A 19635-nucleotide genomic window follows, 5' to 3' on the forward strand; every position below is an offset into this window, starting at 1 on the left:
TACCTTACGCAGAGTTACTGTGCTGTTCGGTGCTTGAAGTGGGACTATGGCTACAAATGAGAGCAGCATCACTCTTCTCTCAGTGCCATGTGGCAATTTTGTGAATCAACAGCTATGCTTGGAGGACTCGCAGCAGTTTCTGCTGATTGCTGCGGGCAGTCCAAGTGGGCTAGCCTGGACTTGTGCGGAGTTACTTATCTCCCTACAAGGCAGCATGGGGCAGCTGATAAGCAATATCTTAAAGCTGTAGGAGGCAGTGGCTGCTGGCTCAGAGCTTCAACTGGATTTTTGCGTCTCAGTCCCTGTGACTGGCAGGGTAGTCCAATCTCGGCTAGCCTTAAACTCAGCAAGGGCCTCTGCCACTCCTGATGCATCATCTTATTTTTTTATAAACATGGTTTTCCTGTTTCTGCTGGGTCTGATTCACCCTTACTTTCTCCCTTCTTCAAACTCTGCTGTTGGGTTAAATAACTTCAGTGACACAAACTAGCTGGTAAACTCAAGCATACGTAGCTGGGATGTATTTTGGGCCCTTTTACCTCTTGCAGCTCATGCAGCATATTGCTGTCTGAAAATAGTTTAGTATGAGCATTTGAAAGTGGCAATATGAGACGATCGGTTTTACTTGTTGCCCACACTCAGAGTCCTTTGTCTACACATACAATTCCTTCCATGAATCTTCTTATCTCATGTATCACATTTACTTTAATAACTGTATGGGAAAGCAGATTGATTAACTGATACGTTCTACTTCGGGATTGTTTAAACCATTAGCAAAGCGTATGACTCTCAAAATGTGGATTCTGTATTTATATTTTCCCCAGCATGTTTGAATTTTACAGATGGCTAATACTTCATTCATTCCACAGCAGTAGCCCCGAAGCAAAGGGGATAGTTGGCCAATCTTTTTCAGTGTCAGTAGTTGGCATTTATTTTCATCTGCTGTGTATTTAAAAAAAAAAGAAAACCACAAACGAAAAAAAACCCAACAAACAAACCTGATCTAACCTTAAATTCTCAGTGCATGATTATTTAGCATCAGCCTTGTACATTCTTTTGCTGAGAGGTAGGAGTACAATAAAAATTTAAATGTCTTCCTGCAAAGTAGTGGAATTGAAGTAGTTGCAGAAAAAAAATACACTGTGCTGAACAGTAGGAATACTGGATTTTGCCAGGGCTATGCTTTTTTTATCAGCTCACTGAGGCAAGTCTATTTCTTGAAACAAGTTATTTTGAGAGAACTCTGTAAAAGAAACCTGACTTTAAAATTCTTGCAACTTTTCTCATTTTGGAAGGCTTTCTGTATTCTGAAACGTTGCTAATATGCAATTCTGGGTCATAAAGTTTGCCTTTCTTCTTAACAATGGGTTTGGATTTACTAGCCGATCACTACATGCGTGATGTTGGAGTAGTGTCGTCAAACTCCATAATAATTAAAACGCTCAAATGAACACTTTGAAAATATGTCCGTATCTTACTGATCTGCATTTTCTAAACAGTATGTAATTGGAAGATTTGATTATGTTCAAAAACGTCTTTGACATATGTTGCCATAATGTTTAATTGCTGAGTTAGGAAGCTGCAAGGATTTTAATGTAAAAAGTTTCTTATCAAATTTGATATATGACTTATTTTGGAATCATTTTACTGTTTTTTCAGACTTCAGTGTGGTGAAATTCTCTGCTAACATTAAGATTTTCTGCATGAGAGTGTTATAAGTTTATATCAAATTTTGTACTCCTTTTATTTCTATAAAATTTTATTTTGAGATTAAGATACTGACTTTTACTTTCTGTGCTGGTTTCTGTGGGTTTTTTGTTTTGTTTTGTTTTTTGTCCCAGGACTCAGAGAAGGCCTTTGAGCTTTACAACTTATCTCAGAGTCTAAACTATGTCCAGACCCAATTATATAGGGGTTGCATTCACTCACAGCAGATCAGTTAATTATACATTCATCAGAACTGAGCTGGATTGTAAAACCTGGGCTATTTAAGCACAGAAAGTTCATACACAGGTCAGCATGCCATGTGCTGTCATCTATCACATACACATCAGATTCCTTTCGCTCTTTCTTCAGGAGCTCTGCACAACTTTCTCATTTGTTCCATATGTCAGACCAAAGTGTAGTGCCTCAGACATGTGATGATACATGTCTGAAAGACCTGCTAAGGACCATGCTCACAAACAGGCTTCTCTGACTCCAGGGTAACTTTATAAGCGAAGCAGGTTGTTGTGGTTTAACCTCAGCTGGCAACTGAGTACCACACAGCTGCTCGCTCACTCCCCCACGGTGGGATGGGGGAGAGAATCAGAAGAGTAAAAGTGAGAAAACTTCGTGGGTTGAGATAAAGACAGTTTAATAGGTAAAGCAAAAGCCGTGCACACAAGCAAAGCAAAACAAGGAATTCATTCAGTACTTCCCATCGGCCGGCAGGTGTTCAGCCATCTCCAGGAAAGCAGGGCTCCATCACGCGTAACAGTTGCTTGGGAAGACAAACTCCGGATGTCCCCCCCTTCCTTCTTCTTCCCCCAGCTTTATATGCTGAGCGTGACATCACACGGTATGGAATATCCCTGTGGCCAGCTGGGGTCAGCTGTCCTGGCTGTGCCCCCTCCCAGCTTCTTGTGCACCTCCAGCCTTCTCGGTCGGTAGAGCATGGGAAGCTGAAAAGTCCTTGACTAGTGTAAGCATTACCTAGCAACAACTGAAACATGGGTGTGTTATCAACATTGTTCTCCTCCTAAATCCAACACACAGCACCGTGCCAGCTACTAGGAAGGAAATTAACTCTGTCCCTGCTGAAACCAGGACACAGGTCTTTGTGGGAATAGATATCAATGAAATGCAATCAGAGAATGTGAAATAAGCTCCTCAAGTAAGGGCTGTCACAACACCGCTACCTTGTGTTTGAAGTGCAAGCCATGTTTTCAGCTTGGCTACCCTCATATAAATCTAGAAAACATGCATTTGAAAACAGCAATGATCATCTACCAATATGGAGTGCTATTGCATATGTATTTTCACTTGAGAGGTTGAGGGGCGAGTAGGCAGGTAGCACATCCAAAATGTTGGTGAGGGCACTGCTGAAAAACGCATGGATAGCGTGGTCATCATTGCAGTGAAGTCTTCTATAGGGAGAATGTTACAAACTGGAAACGTTCCAGAATAGGACTAGCTCACATGCATTACACCTAGCTCTGTAGCCAGTTTTCTGCTTGATTTTACCTGGTTTCTGTTTGTTCCAAGTAATTCCTAAGCAAATATCCTTGCATATCTAAAGTACAGCTTGAGTTAGATATTAGTTACACCTAAGATTTCAGTGGTTGTGTCGAATTGTTTAGAAACAAATAGACCACTTGATTACATTTCTATATAATTTTATATTATATTTTTATTTTTATATATTATATAGATATTTGTGTATATGTAAGCTCACAGTGGTGAGACATTACAGGAATAGGTTGCTTTGAAACAGTGCCAAGTCCTGGAAACAGAATACTGCTTGTACCTTCAAAATTCACAAATCACTTATGTAACGTTCAGAAGACAAATAAAGCTCTTTTCTTAATTACATTGAAACATATCCGGTATGTCAACTTAGAAAGACTTTTGATTGTTTTTTTTACATCAGAGGAGTCTAATATTGTCAGCCACAGCCTTGAGACTGAGCACATCAGTCTCTGGACTCTTTAAGAAGTGTGCCACAGTGCCCAGGTACTACTTGCCTCAGCTGCTGTGCTGGCTGATTGGTGTTTTCCACCTCTTTCAGGAAAAGGTGGAGTAGCTAGCAGTATGATGCTGTGTCTTTTCAAAGACTTTACAATAACCACAGAACTCTGTTTTTGAAAATACCACTGAAAACAATGGCAAATTAGAGGTGTTTAAAATTATGAAGGTCTTGAGAAGATGGGTTTAAAACAGATGTTTTTTAGGAAGTTTGTAAATACATTCTCAGCATGGTGGGGTTGAGTCAGCCTCAGGTGGAGGGCAGGAGGCAGCTGGCAGAAGGAAGCTTTAATGTAGGCTCAAAGCAGTGATACATCATTCTAGGAAGAATCTCGGGAATGTACTTCTTCTTTGAGGACATTAGGTAAGAAGATGTTCAGAGCTGCAACCAGAAATATTCTCTGATGGCTGATTTCTACTGTTTCAAGAAAGCAAGACTTTGTATTACTTTTTTCTTCTTTGGCATAAGGATGACTAGCCTGATTTGTGGACAGTGGAATGAGTTCCCAATGAGTGCCTGTCTGCCTTTCTGTTTTCTTATTGCATCAATTCTGTGTATGAAGTATGTGTTATGTAGATAGAAATAGTTGTAGTGCGTGTAATGATGTATATAGAAGAAAGGAGCTTATTTCCCAGAACAGATGATATGGCAGTTGCAGGTGGACTGTGTGTGCATTTGAGTAGCGTCTGAAGACAAGAGAGCTGACATTCTCTGTTCATTTTTTACCTTTCTGAGGATTGCATGACTAGGCCATCTGCAGTCAGGCTAGTAGGGGTGAGGTGGATGTCTGTGCATATGCAAAAAAACTAACTTACAATGAAAATTACTAAGTATCTTTCTGGACATGACTTCTCTCTTACGCAAGTATACCTTGCTACTTCCCTGTCTTTCCCCAAACCCCAGATAAGACCATTTAATTTAAACGTTGTCATGCTGATGCTCTGCTTTGTCTTTTGCTATTGCCCACTTCTTCATCCTGATATCTTCTTTTTCTTCAAATGACTTCTCTATAGCCTGCATGGCTTCTCACAGTCCAACTTCTGTTTTGTCTAATGAGTTTTACTCTAGACTGTACTGTCTGCTTTTTTCCTTTTTTTTTTTTTTTTAACAGCTTGCATTGTGCTCCTTCTTTCACAAATGCCTATTTTTTTTTCTCTATCACCACCTTGATAAAATGGTAGGTTGCCAGTTCTGTGGAACAAGAGTCGTGTGTTTTCCTTTTTGTTTTGTTTTACTTATGAGCTGTTTTTTTAATCAGTCCAAACTTTCATTTCAAATTTTCTTATTTTGTGCTATTAACAAATGCATACTTACTTAATTTTAACTAGATTTGTTCCTATAGTAAGAACAGAATATTACTGAAAAACTTAAACTTTCATTGGTGATTTACATCATATGAAAAGCTTTAACTTTCCTATGTATCAAATATTATTCAAGTGGTCTCTTTCTTTGGTTTACATTTTCTTTCTCTGACATAATCCTTTATATACTCTTTCAAAATTAGAGGATGAGATTCTGGACTTACTGACACCAGTAAGAGAACTGCCATTTGTTTAATATATTATGGCAAAAGTTTTGCCATCTTTGTGTAACCTCTTCCTGTTCCTGTCTGGTCCTTGATTCACTTTTTAAGCCCACTAATGTGTCAGTTGTGGTACCAGTCAATAGCCAGCAGTACGCCACACTGAAAGATTTAGCTAGAATTTCTTTGACCACATCTTCAGGAAAGTTTCTTGTCATAGGTTTTGTATGTTTTTGTTGGGTTTTGTTGTTGGGTTTGGGGGTTTTTTTTGTTTGGTTGGTTTTTTTAACCTTTGTAATGTGTTGTGGAAAGTTTCTGTTCCCAAATATTTTGGTGAACTCCTGGAAGTGGTTAACTAAATAATGTATACTGTGCATGTACACATAGAGCATAGTGGAAATGTCACAGTATCCAAGTCAGTCTTGTTTTTACCAAGATGCAGCTAATAGGAAACAGCGAAATGGAAACTGTTTCAGTGTAACAGCACCACAAATAGTTTATATTGTTACTCAGTTTTTTAAATACTGTATGTGAGCATGGAGTAAATTTTAAGTCTGAAATATATTATTGTATACTGGGAGAGGGGTGCTGAAATGTCAACTTTCAGGACCGAAAGTTTCTAAGAGTAGGTTCGTAAAATAACCATCCTCTCAGGGTCCCTCCTAGCCTAGATAACTTCCCGTGGTCCGTTAGTACGAACTACAGAAACTCTTGAGCTCTGCTCACTAAAGCATTTGAGGGAAAACACCAGTCTGCCCCTAGGAACTGAATACTATTATCAGTGGCACCACTAGTATTTCATTGAATACTCTTGATGAAACACTACAAATAAGTGCAGGAAAGAAGTATTTATTCCAGATAAATATTTTTTCGGTGTAAATATACTTCTACTAAATATCAACATGCTGGCATAACTGTCACGGCGCTCTCCTTCTGTTGAAAAGTAAAGTAAATCATACTAAGCAATGCCATGGTCTGTCCACTATGCCTGTGCCTGGCTACTCAGCCATCCAGCCTTTCCTGACACAGCTATACAGAGTTGGTGCTTCTGAGTAGAATTGCATGTTTTCTTGTTACTTGGGGTTTTTTTTCTGTAATTGATCTGAAAAAAGGGAGGTATAGATCTGAAATATGAGGACTAAACAAAGCTATTTAGTATGGTTGGAACTTTTGTTGGAAAAATTGGAAAATTATCTCCTTTAAGAACTTGGAACTGTTTTATCAACATTATAAAATTGTACAGTATGATAACTCCAACTTTTAAACATCAGTAGGAAATGATTGAAGACAGAACAACCTTGATAGGAAGGGGGAATGGGAAAGAAGCAAGTCATTTATTGGTATACCACAACCCAGAAAATTATATTTAATTTTAAACATTTTTTGAAGAGGGGACAGAACTGTGCTTAAATGTTATTAAAACTTATTTAATTTTTTTTAAAAGCTTTAAATTTTAAAGTGACTTAACTTTTCTATTATAAGCATCTACCAAAGACCCAAGTGCATTTATAGCTCTCATTCATTTTTTCAAGGTACTTGCAGAGGAAAAAAGACTAAAAAATTAAGAATACAAAGCAAGAGTTATGGTGTGTGTAAGCTCTTCCCGAGAACTTAAATGTACCTTCAGTGCAACCTGCTGCATTAAGGCAGGGTCAGTTTCCCCGTATGACTTGATCCTGCTTCAGTGCAGCAGGTTAGACTAGGGGTTACAGGTGCAACGTCCCTTTCAAAATTAACTGTACAGATTAACTGTATTTATCTAGGTTTTACTAATTGTGTACCAAGCAATAGCATGATGTGATTTGGAATGGCCAGTATATTAAAATAGGAAAATCAGACTACTGGACCTTTTAAGAGTAGTATAAAATTAATAGAGTATCTTGCAAGAGTACAGACTCGGTAAGCATTTGTCAGCTTCTGTAAAAAAGAAATAGTAAATTATGAAGCCTCTTGAATTTAAACAATGTGTCTGATATCAGAATATTTGCTTTCCTGGATGATTTGTTTGTATTAACCTGCGCCTGTTTGCATTAATGACTGAGGGGATAATAAAGCTGATCTGTTTGCTTTGACAAGAAGGCATTTATTGCAAGTGGTGTGTACTACAAAGGAGAAGAAAAGGTCAGTAAGCAGTAAATGCCCTTTTAAAAGAAGTATAAAAAGTAATAAAATACTTAGTGTGATGAATATAACTTCTAAAGTTAACACTTTCCTAAAAAAGAGCACTGTTGTACAATTTTCCATTGCCAAAAGCCTTGGTGTATGTCGTGAATAATGTGTTTATATACACATGGTTTTCACGGGTTTGTAAATATTTTTATGCTGTACTTTATTCTTTCCCATTTGAAAATCTATGTTTTCATTTCTTAGGAAGTAAGAATAGAAACCAATTTTCAGAGTTCTTGAAATGTTTTGAGTTTTATTCAAACTAGTTGTAGACAGATAAGTGAAGGGAGGAGGGTCATCTGCAGAATCTCCAGGATCATTCCAGGCAAGTCTCCTACACCCCACCTGTGGTCCCAAACTCTTTGAATCCATAAGTGGTTTCTCTGTGACCCCATTTTGTTTTTTTAATATAAAAGTCTCAAAAGAAGAGATGGAGAGTATATTGTCCCGATTAAGGTTTTGCCAGAGCTGATATTCCCCAACACGCAAATCTTATTTTATGAAACAGTCTTACACAGAAAGTTTCACAACTACCAGTAGTTATCAAAAAGCTGTGGTTCATATATCTAAGGATAACCTGAAACAGATTTTCAGAATGTTATCTTGAAGGTTGTTTAAAGTCTTTTTTTTTTTTTTTTATCAGAGCTTCAACAATTAATCATAGAATTTGGGAGAAATGGCAGTTAGTATTGCAGTTTGATCCTTATGATGTTGGGGAGGACCACCATCATAATTTTCTTTAGGATTTCTCAGGGCAGAGGGGGAGGCTTAAAGCCTCAGTAGGAGAATCTTCACTATTTAAAAGCTTGTATATATTCAAATGATAGGTAGGACATTTGAAAGTGCTACCTACCTATGCTGACTGTGTGAACATGTAGTACAGGCTTCCATGTTAGTTTTGTGGATAAAGTATAGTCTGTAAGAGGAGGAGGAAAAAAGAAAAAAATAATCATTGTCATGTCCTGAAAATGAATGGAGTCTGGTGGAGTGTGTTAAGAGGAAGCATCATTCGTGCTTCTTGTATTCTTCCATCCTTTTCTAGGCGCCTGCTTTTGGCCACTGTTGGAAACAGGCAACTAAATGGACATTTAATTCTGATTCAATAGTGTTTACTGGTATATTAAGAAATAGGACTGGAATGTCATACCTGAATAGTGTTAAAGCCATACTTCCAAACAGTTTGCTGTGATAACAGTTGAAATTGAGAAGTACTAAAGAAGAAAAGAGACGCTGTAAAAGCAGAAAAAGTCATTATAACAGAAGCTTTCATTTAGTGCTATATAAATTAAATCAATGTTATTCTCGTGGAAGAACAAGAAACTACATTTCAAGATAAACTGAAAAATTTCTTCTTGGAGCAACAAGTCAGACATCCCAGGGAATTCCTCAAAATGTCATTCTGTAGCTGGCCTTGGTCTTCTAGTCAGCTACTGTGTAGAGTACTGTATCCCTGGTGTGACGTAGGGAAACCATTTTAAGGACTCAATACTTTCCTATGTCCTTGATACATTAGAGGCACGCTTGTGTTTTTTCATGACTGTATCACACCAGAGGAGATGCATTCTTTGATCCTTTAATACAGGCAAGGTTAAGCATCCCTTCCCTTCTCTCCTAAGAGGTATGGAAGATCCGAGTTTCAAAACAAACTCAATGTTTATCCTGATTTTTGTCTTATCGTAGACTGGAAGGAGAAAATATCTGATATTTTCAGAAAATGAGAAAAAAATACTTTTCTCACAGAACTGATTTTACTAGTACCTCTCCTTTTACCACTTCCTCATATGTGATATTTCCTCTAGCCTGTGTTTTATGCAGGAATTACAATATAATTGTTTGCCTGAATTGATTTTTGTTAGTCTTTTGGGGACCGATATGTCATTGAATACCAGTGCTAGAAAGATTAAAAACATATGAAGGTCTCAAAGTCATCTAACCCAAGTGTTTCAAGAGGAGTCCATTTGGAATTTCACTTTATTATATTGTTGCATGGATGACAAGATTAACGAAAGCTTGTAATGAAGCTCATTCTCTCATAATTTGAAGGCAGTATAGAGTTTCTTACTTCGTTTTGGTAGTATGAATGTTAAGTGTCATTACTTAAGGGGCTGAAGAAGATTTGATACAAACATGAGTAAATACAAAGTATCAGAACTGCTTAATATCCAAGAGCTTCACAACTAGGGAAAATAAGGACTAATTGTTTGAAATGTTTATTTTTTAAAATAATGATAAATATCATATGCTATCTAGATCTGATTTACATGGATTCTGTTTATAATCTGCAGATTTTTGCATTGTCATCATTGTTCACAAAGGTAGCGAAGTTAAATTCAAATTAGTTACAACTCCTGGATGAGTTGATCATCTGGCTTGTGTAAATTGGTGTAATTCCACTTACTTTGATAGAAATACGTTAAGGTGGAACTGTTGAAATTCTGTCCCAATGTGTCTAGTCTCCAACTCATTAGCTTTAAACAGGATCATTTTATAGTATTTTAGATCATTTAAAAACTTGTTCAGCCTTATACACTGTCGTGGTTTAACCCCAGCCAGCAACTAAGCACCACCCAGCTGCTCGCTCACTCCCCCCCAGTGGGATGGGGGACAGAATTGGAAGGGTAAAAGTGAGAAAACTCGTGGGTTGAGATAAAGACAGTTTAATAGGTAAAGCAAAAGCCGCGCACGCAAGAAAAGCAAAAGAAGGAATCCATTCAATCTTTCCCATGGGCAGGCAGGTGTTCAGCCATCCCCAGGAAAGCAGGGCTCCATCACGCGTAACGGTGACTTGGGAAGACAAACGCCATTACTCCAAACGTCCCCCCCCTTCCTTCTTCTTCCCCCAGCTTTCTATGCTGAGCATGACGTCATATGGTGTGGAATATCCCTTTGGTCAGTTGGGGTCAGCTGTCCTGGCTGTGCCCCCTCCCAACTTCTTGTGCACCCCCAGCCTCCTCGCTGGTGGGATGGGGTGAGAAGCCAAAAAGGCCTTGACTCTGTGTGAGCACTGCTCAGCAGTAACGAAAACATCCCTGTGTTATCAGCACTGTTTCCAGCACAAATGCAAAACACAGCCCCATACTAGCTACTATGAAGAAAATTAACTCTATCCCAACCAAAACCAGCATATACACCTAATTAAACTTATTACCTTTGATATATCAAATAAACTATTTGCTTTAACTGCTTTTAAAGTATTTGATGTTATACTTAATTTAAAATACAAACAAACCGAAATAACAGGCATCTTTTGACATTGCCTGCTGCATCTTTTAAATATGCCTTCAGTTCTGCTTAGGCTGATTCATTGAGAGAATCGCTAGTAAAGATGTCTAAAGAAGAGAGATCAAGAAAACTTTAATGACCTGTGAGGCGCAGCTTCAAAGTAATCATCATCAGCATAACTACTTTGTTGTGTAAATGCATTTCTAGCCTAATAAACAAGTGTGATGTAAATTTTCGTTATACTAATAGAAGGTTAATTTAGTTGTTGGAATTGTGATCTTGAAATCTTGTACATAGTAAAGTTGTCCAATATGCACATTATGTAGGAAATAGCAAACTTGAATTAATTCCTAGATAAAATTAGTATGCATTGCACTTCAGTGATTTGTCTTTGTTTTGTTTCTCTAATCAAAATTTCAGTTAATTTCAGCTTTGTTCTCTGCCTCCCCCACATTAGTTCCATTGTCTTGATTTGCATCATTTGTAGCAGCTGGCTTCTTGTCAATCTGTAGTTTGGACCTTTACGTCAAACAGCAAATTAATTACAGGCAAAGAAATCCCAATAGTACTTCTATGCTTAGAGGCTTTCACAATTATCAAGAAGTGAATGTTGCTGATTCTTCTCAGAAATGAGAAGTGGAACATGGGAAAGGGGGCAGCGTGTGCTTCACAGGTACCATTAGTTATCTCTAGAAGTAAGCGTTGGTCAGTTACCTGTACCTTCCCTTTCCTAGACCCTCCCCTCATTTGTTATAAAGTTAAACTAGGAAAAAATAGCAATTAAAAAAAGTAGTATGAGGTACGTATTTTTTGTTAAAGGATGCATAGCCTTAATGCGCCTCAAGTGCAGAAGCATTCTCGGGAGTTTATTGGAAGACCTGCTTGCATCCTAAATGATACTTCCTTTTCCCTATACCACATCTTAAAAGCATAACCAAAAAAGCCTACTTGAATTCGTTCTGTCATAATTTGTGAACTTACATTTTTCTTTCTATAAAGAGAAATCAAGAGAACCTTTTAACATCAAGCAACCTGTACAAAAGGCTGACGAGTGTCTTGTCCAGAAGGTGCCCGTAGAAACAGACGTTTAAAGTGCGAGCAGTCAGTGTTTAGACCCTCAACATGCTTTTCTGACATCAGCAAGTAATTTAGTCTTCTATCAAGTTGCTGCACTGTGTTAAATTCCTTTTATTCTTAATGGCCATTAGTAATGGTTAGGAAATTAACATTGCTTTTGTATTTTGCTACACTTCTATTGTTTTTTTTTAAAAAACAACAAAATGCAGCATTCAAACAACACTGGTTACTGTGGTGGGGAAATAGGCAAAGCGGGTGGAGGTGGGGGAGTCGGTATATGGTATAAACATGAAGGAGATATGCTCTACTTACAGTGAAATACTCTATTGAAATCATGGGCCAGTTTAGTCTAATTTATTCGCTATCTTCTATTGCTCATTTCCCTCATTTTTATGTTTTTCTTTAACAAATAGGTATGATTTCCATGGCTATCTTTTCAAGATACGTATCATCTCTGACTTTCTGATGAGTTTTGCTATCTTTAACTGAGCTATCTCATGTAGTCTATCTTTTCAGTAGTGCGCAGATCACGAAAGAAGGTAATACCTTGCCCAGCTCTTAAGAGAATATTGAATTTTGCTAGATACAGTGTCTGTTTTGTAGCAATATCTTTCCTCATTTTCCATACTGTATTTTTAGCACAGTTTAAGAGCTCAGTCCAGCATTATTCCAAGGTCATTTTCAAAGTCCTGCTGTGATTCTGATTCTTTTACATTTGTCTCTGGTTTTGAGCTGAACATGAAATTTAGTGGTTTAGCTTTTGAACGGAAAATTTAATTTACAACTTGTCAGTTCATTTACAAAACGGATACCACTGTGAAGGATTCTCCTAAATATATATGCAGCCTTTCTCTTTTGTTGTCCGTTCATTTCTTTGTTCCCATGAAGCATGGAAATGCACAAAAATCACTTCGAAAATCTGAATCATAGCTGTCATTGCTGACCGTATCCTCCCGGCCTTTCAGGCTGCGCAGGCTGTGCGAGACAGCAGATGGTGGCTGCACATGCAGGGTATCCGTCCAGGAAACAATGCTTGCCTTCTCTCAGCATCCCTGCCCTTCGTCTGCCCACAAAACTCCAGTTTATTGACAAAACTTGAGTAACTGCTTGTAGAAACGTTAGGATCTTTTCTTTTAGTAGAAACCCTCTTAAATTTGAGCATATTGCTTCCCATACATATTTTCAGGTACACCACTTGTTGTCTCTGTTTTATGGTGAGTAGGTGTTATGTGTAATGTCTGAAATGTTTGTGATGAATCAACTAGCATCGGCTTTGAAGTGTGCGTTTAACTTTCAAAATACTTAACACATTTTAATCCTGTGTAAAATGAATAGTCCAAAGTGACTGAGAGTCTGCTAGGCAGTGGGTTATCGCAGGAGGTAAAGCCATTAAGTCCATTTGGATTTGTCTCAAACTGTAATCATGACAGTATATAAAACAAGAAACCTTTGTATGCATGAAAGTAATTCAAAATACTGAGTCCCAAATGAGGTGTTGCTGTGAATCTTTAGCTTTGACAGCTGAGATTTGCTTTGGGGATTCTACATAAGATAAGCTAAGCTTTTCTTATTTGATTGAACTGCAACTTTTTTTCCTGAGTTTTTCAATGGAGTGTTATCTAAGTGTGAATAAACCTATTCCTTGTCTTAAAGTGAAGTCTGTTCAGTAGTTGCATGGGCTAGATAATCAAGATGAGACTGACAAACTTGTGAAGCATTACTGCTATAGGAAACCAAATTGAAATACAATGGCATTTGCACACACTCAAAGGGACCTGAATGGGTGGGCACAAAGGAACCCAGAGCTGGAACGTGCTTCATCCCAGCCTGAAAACTGTCTCTGGTGCTTGTGACACCATGTTTTATGTTTGGAAAAGGAGCTCCCCTAGCAAGGTGGCTGAATTGACACATGCTGTTAGATCGCTGAGTTGTCACACCCCGTAAGTCACTTGTTTTCAGTATCAAATGCTGAATACATCATCATTAAGTATTGTGCTTTACTCACTTTAATCTAGCCCGCTACATGCACTAGGATGTCTTTTTGAGTTTTTCTAGGAAGGAAGGAACCAGAGATTCAAGTCAACTTTTTCAATAGTTATTTTTAGAACACTGGAAACAGTGATGACAGTATTTATAGCCAGGATAAAAAACTTAAAAAATGGTCAAAGTGCATCCAGCTGGCCTTTTGATTGTTTGTTTAATTGATAAAATGGGTGATTTCTGCCTCTGTGGTTGTGGAAGTTGACAGTGTGAATGGTATTGCTGATTTCTGTAAAGTACTCTAAAACAATGGGTTTATACTCTTACAGTGATGTTTTTTGGTTTCATAGTAACTCTAAAATTTGTATCCTGGTTGACTGAATTTCTGTTGCTCTTCTTAACAGATGGGAATGAGGAATTTTTAAGCATGGCATGATAGCGTAGAGGTTATAATACATTCACCACTTTATACTTCTCCTGGAGTCCATGGATATTTTGCTCTGTTAGTTTTATTGGCCAAACCTGTTAACAAGAATGAATGTTCTGAGAAAGATTTTAATAATGACCAATTTTTGTATGCAGAATTATTCTTTGGAATTTAAAACTTGTAGAAAGGAAATACACTTTAATGTATCTTACTTCTGTGGTTTTAGTGTATTTTTAGCTCATGATTTCACAGATCCTTAATATTTTTAAATACAGGTAATGAATTTGGGCATCCAGAATGGCTGGACTTCCCCAGAAGAGGGAATAATGAGAGCTACCATTATGCCAGAAGACAGTTTAATCTTACTGAGGATCATCTTCTTCGCTATAGATTCCTAAATACATTTGATAGAGATATGAATAAATCGGAGGAAAGATTTGGCTGGCTTGCATCTCCCCCGGTAAGCTGTATATACTAAATGATAAGTTTTTAGTCACCAGTTGGGTACGTGTTCAGAATAACAATACCAAATTTGCATGCAGAAATTTTAAACAGCACTTTATTATGCACTGCGTAATGCCCCACCATATATTTCAAGTTGTCAAAACATGTCACTGAAATATCTTCCACAGATAATAGAAATCTGAGACAGTCTCCTTTAGCTTCATAGCAAGTTCTTTTCCTATTATTTTTGCGATTTTTATTTAGTAACTGCAGATTGGATAAAGCAGACTATAAAATTGTCTGTAATCTAATCCAAGGATTGCTTTGGGAAAGTGTAAATTGTTCTGACTATTTACTTTATATAAATAATTACTCTGTTACTGAGAAAACACTTGCAGTAGAGTATGGTGTGAGTTACAGTCTCCCGGTCTTCAACCTGTCACTTTTGTATTTGCCTTTTTTACCTAAATACTGCACTGTACTTTTTATCAAAGCAACTCAATTACTATAATTTTTCAGTGTTTAATTATTTCATACTAGTCATAATCCACTTTAAAGTTTTCTTTTAAATGGGTGTCTAGTTATTTATTAATGGCTTTAGCAAATAGAACATAGGTGGTATGTGCAGAAGTTTAATGTGGCTTATCAAAGCTATTTCTCACACAGACTTTAAAAAACAAACAAAAACCATATCCAGTGCTTCATTTTCTAAATTACTAACAGTGGATGTGATGCTGATCCCTATAAGAAGTAGATTGAAGGCTTGATTTAATAAAAGGAATCCATTTTTTGCTAAAGGAAACTGTGATAAAAAGACCACGTTACCAATCTTTGAGTAAGAATTTTTCAAGTGCTCTATACCTAACATGCTTCTACCTCTTCAATTTTACATTGCCTTATAAAAAGTAAGCTATAGTTTAGTAATCAAAAATTTCATATGACATTACATAGGTAAACAATTTCAGTTTGCATGTTAATGCCCTTATCTATGTTGCTTGAATCTGTGACTATTTTACTTGAAATGAGGTATAGAAGCAGTGGGTTTTTTCTTTTATTTTTGGTTTTTTTTGTTAATTCAGTTAGAAATGAAATATTTTATAATATTGGGTTTTCATTTTTTTCTTGCCTAGGCCTTTGTGAGTGAAAAGCATGAATCCAATAAGGTCATAGCATTTGAGAGAGCAGGTCTCATTTTTATTTTCAACTTCCATCCGCATCAAAGTTATGTGGACTACAGAGTAGGTATTGAAAATCCAGGAAAATATCCTTTTCTTTATTGTTTCGCTTGTACAGAAAACCTTTAGAAGTTGAAATCTAATTTTATTTCTGTTTTCTAATATGAATGCAAATTGTAGTTAAAAGGTGAGAAACCACTTACTTGTCATCAGTATAATCTTCCTTTAATTCTTGGTGTACAGCAAAAAAAAAATTTAGAAATTTGCCTTCTTCATAAGAGATCATTTTGTAGAAACCAAAAGTAAAAATCGCAATTTAAAGATTAAATGTTAAAGTTTCCTTGTGATACCTTGTTTTTTGGAATTATGTTGAGGCACGAAAGCGCAAGTAACTCCTACTTAAATAAACTACAGAAAGCGACCACAGTAAGATGAGGTTGTCACGCAGTCACACAGGAAAATGCATTAGCTTAAACCTTCACCAGGAAGGTTGTACAATTTCTGTTTTATAACTGGGTGGACTGAGAATGTGCTCTTAGCTCAGCTGAACAGTATATGATTACTTTTGAGTAAGTGGCTGGTTTTGCATTTGTGTCCAAATTCTTAGCATTGAGGGAGATTCAAAAAATTAATGCTAACTTGCCAGAGGAATTTAGTTTGCCCGAATTCAGTTTGTTTCAAGTCCTTTGACAGTCTGTCTAGTGAATCTTGCTGTGTCAGTTTAAAGCATTGCAGTTCCAATTTTGGCCTGCTGTCTTTTTATTTATCAGCAATTTCAGGACACTAATGCCATATTTCAGTTGCTTTAGTTCAATGTATTACTCTAACTCCTGAGCACTGCTGAATTGACCTACAGGGTCTCAGGAACTCAGCAAGATTCTGGTTTAGAAACACCAAGTCAGACCCGTCTTCTTTGGCGCTTTCTTCTTCCAGTTGTATGCTGCTGCTGGAACTCCTGGAAAAGGTAGAATGGGGTAGTAAATCGGAGTAGTAAAATCTTAATCTGGTGTTGTGAGATATACCAATACCTGACTGTCATAGGCTTCAGGTATTCACCTGTTTAAGTTGATGCTACTGCACTTCATCTGTCTTGTATGGAATCTTTGAGTTCTGCAGATCAAAAAGGTGTAAGTTCAGTGTAAAGGCCTACAACACGTAACAGAATTAGCGTGACTTTTTTGCTCTGATACTTACACAGATACAATTAAATCCAACCCCCATTTTGTTGTTCACTTTCTGCCTTTCTTTTTCAAAGATGCTAGAGGTTCAATTATCAGAAATGCTTAAGAAATATTTTTTAAAAAAATCTCACTCTTAATAAATTTTGTATCACTTATTTTCTCTCTTTTCCATAGCACATCTTCACCGGGCTTGTATTTAATTATGATTATATATGAGGCTGTTATCCTAACTTCATTTTCTGGTTTGTGCTAAATTAATTAAATACCTAGGAGTTGTTTTTCTGGGTGTGTAAATGCCCTGCACACATTGTTACAAAAATTCTACTCCTTGGCACTTACAGCTAAGATGAGACTAAGCTGTGCTCAGGCACTTCTGAAACTATTTGGGCTTTCTTTATGTTTATGGAAATATTTTTATGACAGTTTGTTGACTAAATATTTAATATAAGCAGCCTTTCGGTTTTCCAGTGCTTGAAATTTTTCAGTCGTTTCAGAAACATTTCATGTATCTATTTTACACCATCAGAATCTCCTTTTTCCTTATAAATTAGGCATTTACTGTTTATATAGAATCCTGAACGCGTTGCTCCTGTTTCAGCTGAGGCTGCTCTGTAGTAGCTCTTCTGAAGCAAATTGCAAAATTTGCTTTTCACTGGTTTTACTTTGCAAATCAAGGCCCAGCTGGGTTTCAGTAAGTTGATCTGTTGCTAGTTCACTCTGGGCATTGAAACAGCTTTCTGCTGTATATTGGCTGGAAACAGTCATTGCTAATTGATTTTTTTATTTTTTTTTTTTAATGTAAGCAGAAACTCATTGGAAAATGTTTGCTATTCACTTAGTAGTAGATGATCAGGGATTTTTTACATCCTTTATGTTTATTTTGGTTCACTGAAAATTGTACTGAAATTTAACAACAGCTCAAGTGCGTTCTAAACAAGGCATACAGATGATGTTTCATATTTGCAGTTATATATATATAAAAATATATTGTATTTTTTAATATGTTAGTGTCAGTACACATCCTTGTCTTTTAAGTGTGTTCAGTATAATTTTATTTACCTCATGTATTATAGACAGTTTAAATTTAAAAGGCCTTTGTTAAAGCATAAAGATCCGTATTAGCTTTTTGTTCACTAACCTAAAGTCTTTATTGCTAATGGACTGCTGGTTACCAACAGTGTATTTGCTTTTGTTAAGGTATGTTGTCTGACTAGCCCCTCCTGCCCCAAGCAAACAGTGGATTTTGTGGTTCTGTCCTCAGTGTGTGACGTGCTCTGCAGCCTCTGGCAGGCGCAGAGGGCTCTAAATGCTGCCACTGCTCTTACTGCTCTGTGAAACATAGTGCACCTTCACCTCTGCTGAGCTTCGTTCATTTTGGTTAAGGAAGCCTCTGTCCTGTTTTACGGTATTGTACTGTTTGCAACTCTGAGAGGGAGCAGTTCTCTTAATTTTGTGTTCTCACTTGGGAATCACAAAGGTAGAATCTTCCCATAAATCTCCTTTTCAACAACCTTCCCCTATTAATTTTATTCTGTGGCAGTTCAATGCGTGAACCAGGGGAAATTCCTGAAAATACTCTGGGAGGGAACTGTTGCCAACTGGCTCTCAGCCTGATTTAACCTTGGATTTTTAAGTCTGAAGGTAGGAACCTTCTCTTCCTTCCAGTATCACGGATTCTGAAGATGCAAATCATTCTGAATAATACATATACTTAGGCAGATATATTGCAAGAGTTTGTGCAAGTTCTGGTTCAAAAAGCTGGCCTGAAACTGTCTTCAGGTTTCAAAAGCTGCAGTGTTTTGCATGATTGTCCCTCAAGGTGAACACAGCAGTGTTTCTCATGTCAGGAGAATAAAAAACCTCCTCTCAGTTGAAAAAAGTATCTTATAAAGACACTTTGCTAGAATGGGGTGTGTTTGAACAAATAATTTAGCTGCTCCAAATTTGTAGTTTTAGCTTAAAAGCAGATTGAATGTATCTTCATCAGACTTTCCTGAAACAAAATTTAGGAAGTTGCAGTGGTTCTGTTGACTGTTGAAATAAAAATCATAATGTTTTTAAACTGTTGTGCATAAAGAGGAGAAAATAACAAAGGAGTGAAAAGAAAAAAGCAAGTTTAACTTTGGTCAAAACCTTTTGATTTGGCTCGTAAGAATCTTTATTTTTTTGATTTTTCTCTTTGGCCTTTGAAATAAAAGTCTCATTTATGTTAATTAAGTTCTCTTTTTACCTGGGAAGCTTATTTATTATCTGTATTAAAAAGGTCACTGTGTTCTCATCCAAGGCCATCACATGGGATGAATTGTTGGGATTTTTGTTCTAAAGGAAGTGCTTTTGACTGTATGCATCAAATAAGACAACGTGCCCTGATGCCTACAGCATAAAAATCTCACTTCTTAGTGCCTGTTGCTAGCAAAGTCCTTGGACAGTAAGATGTCCGTAAACACGTTGAACATACCTAAATTTCTCATTTCTGTTCTGTCTAGGAGAAAGTTAAGCAGTACTGTATTGACCAGTTGTGTTCTCAGTATCATAGAATCATGGAATCATTAAGGTTGGAAGAGACCTCCAAGATCATCGAGTCCAACCGTCAACCCACCACCACCATGCCCATTAAACCATGTCCCTAAGCACCTCATCCACACGTCTTTTAAATCCCTCCAGGGATGTTGACTCAATCTCTCCCCTGGGCAGCCTCTTCCAATGTTTAACCA

At 37.2% G+C, this 19635-nt stretch overlaps 1 protein-coding gene across 1 annotated transcript in view; it reads left to right on the forward strand.

Moving 5' to 3' along the window:
• The window catches only part of GBE1 (glucan (1,4-alpha-), branching enzyme 1), a 147324-nt gene that overhangs the window by 99199 nt on the left and 28490 nt on the right, over positions 1 to 19635 (forward strand). The window contains exons 13-14 of the mRNA XM_009327886.1: positions 14397 to 14581; positions 15696 to 15826. Coding sequence (XP_009326161.1) covers positions 14397 to 14581; positions 15696 to 15826 — 316 coding nt within the window. The remainder of the gene's footprint in view (positions 1 to 14396; positions 14582 to 15695; positions 15827 to 19635) is intronic.

Source organism: Pygoscelis adeliae, unplaced genomic scaffold, assembly GCF_000699105.1.
Source record: "Pygoscelis adeliae isolate BGI_AS28 unplaced genomic scaffold, ASM69910v1 Scaffold14, whole genome shotgun sequence".
Taxonomy (NCBI): domain Eukaryota; kingdom Metazoa; phylum Chordata; class Aves; order Sphenisciformes; family Spheniscidae; genus Pygoscelis; species Pygoscelis adeliae.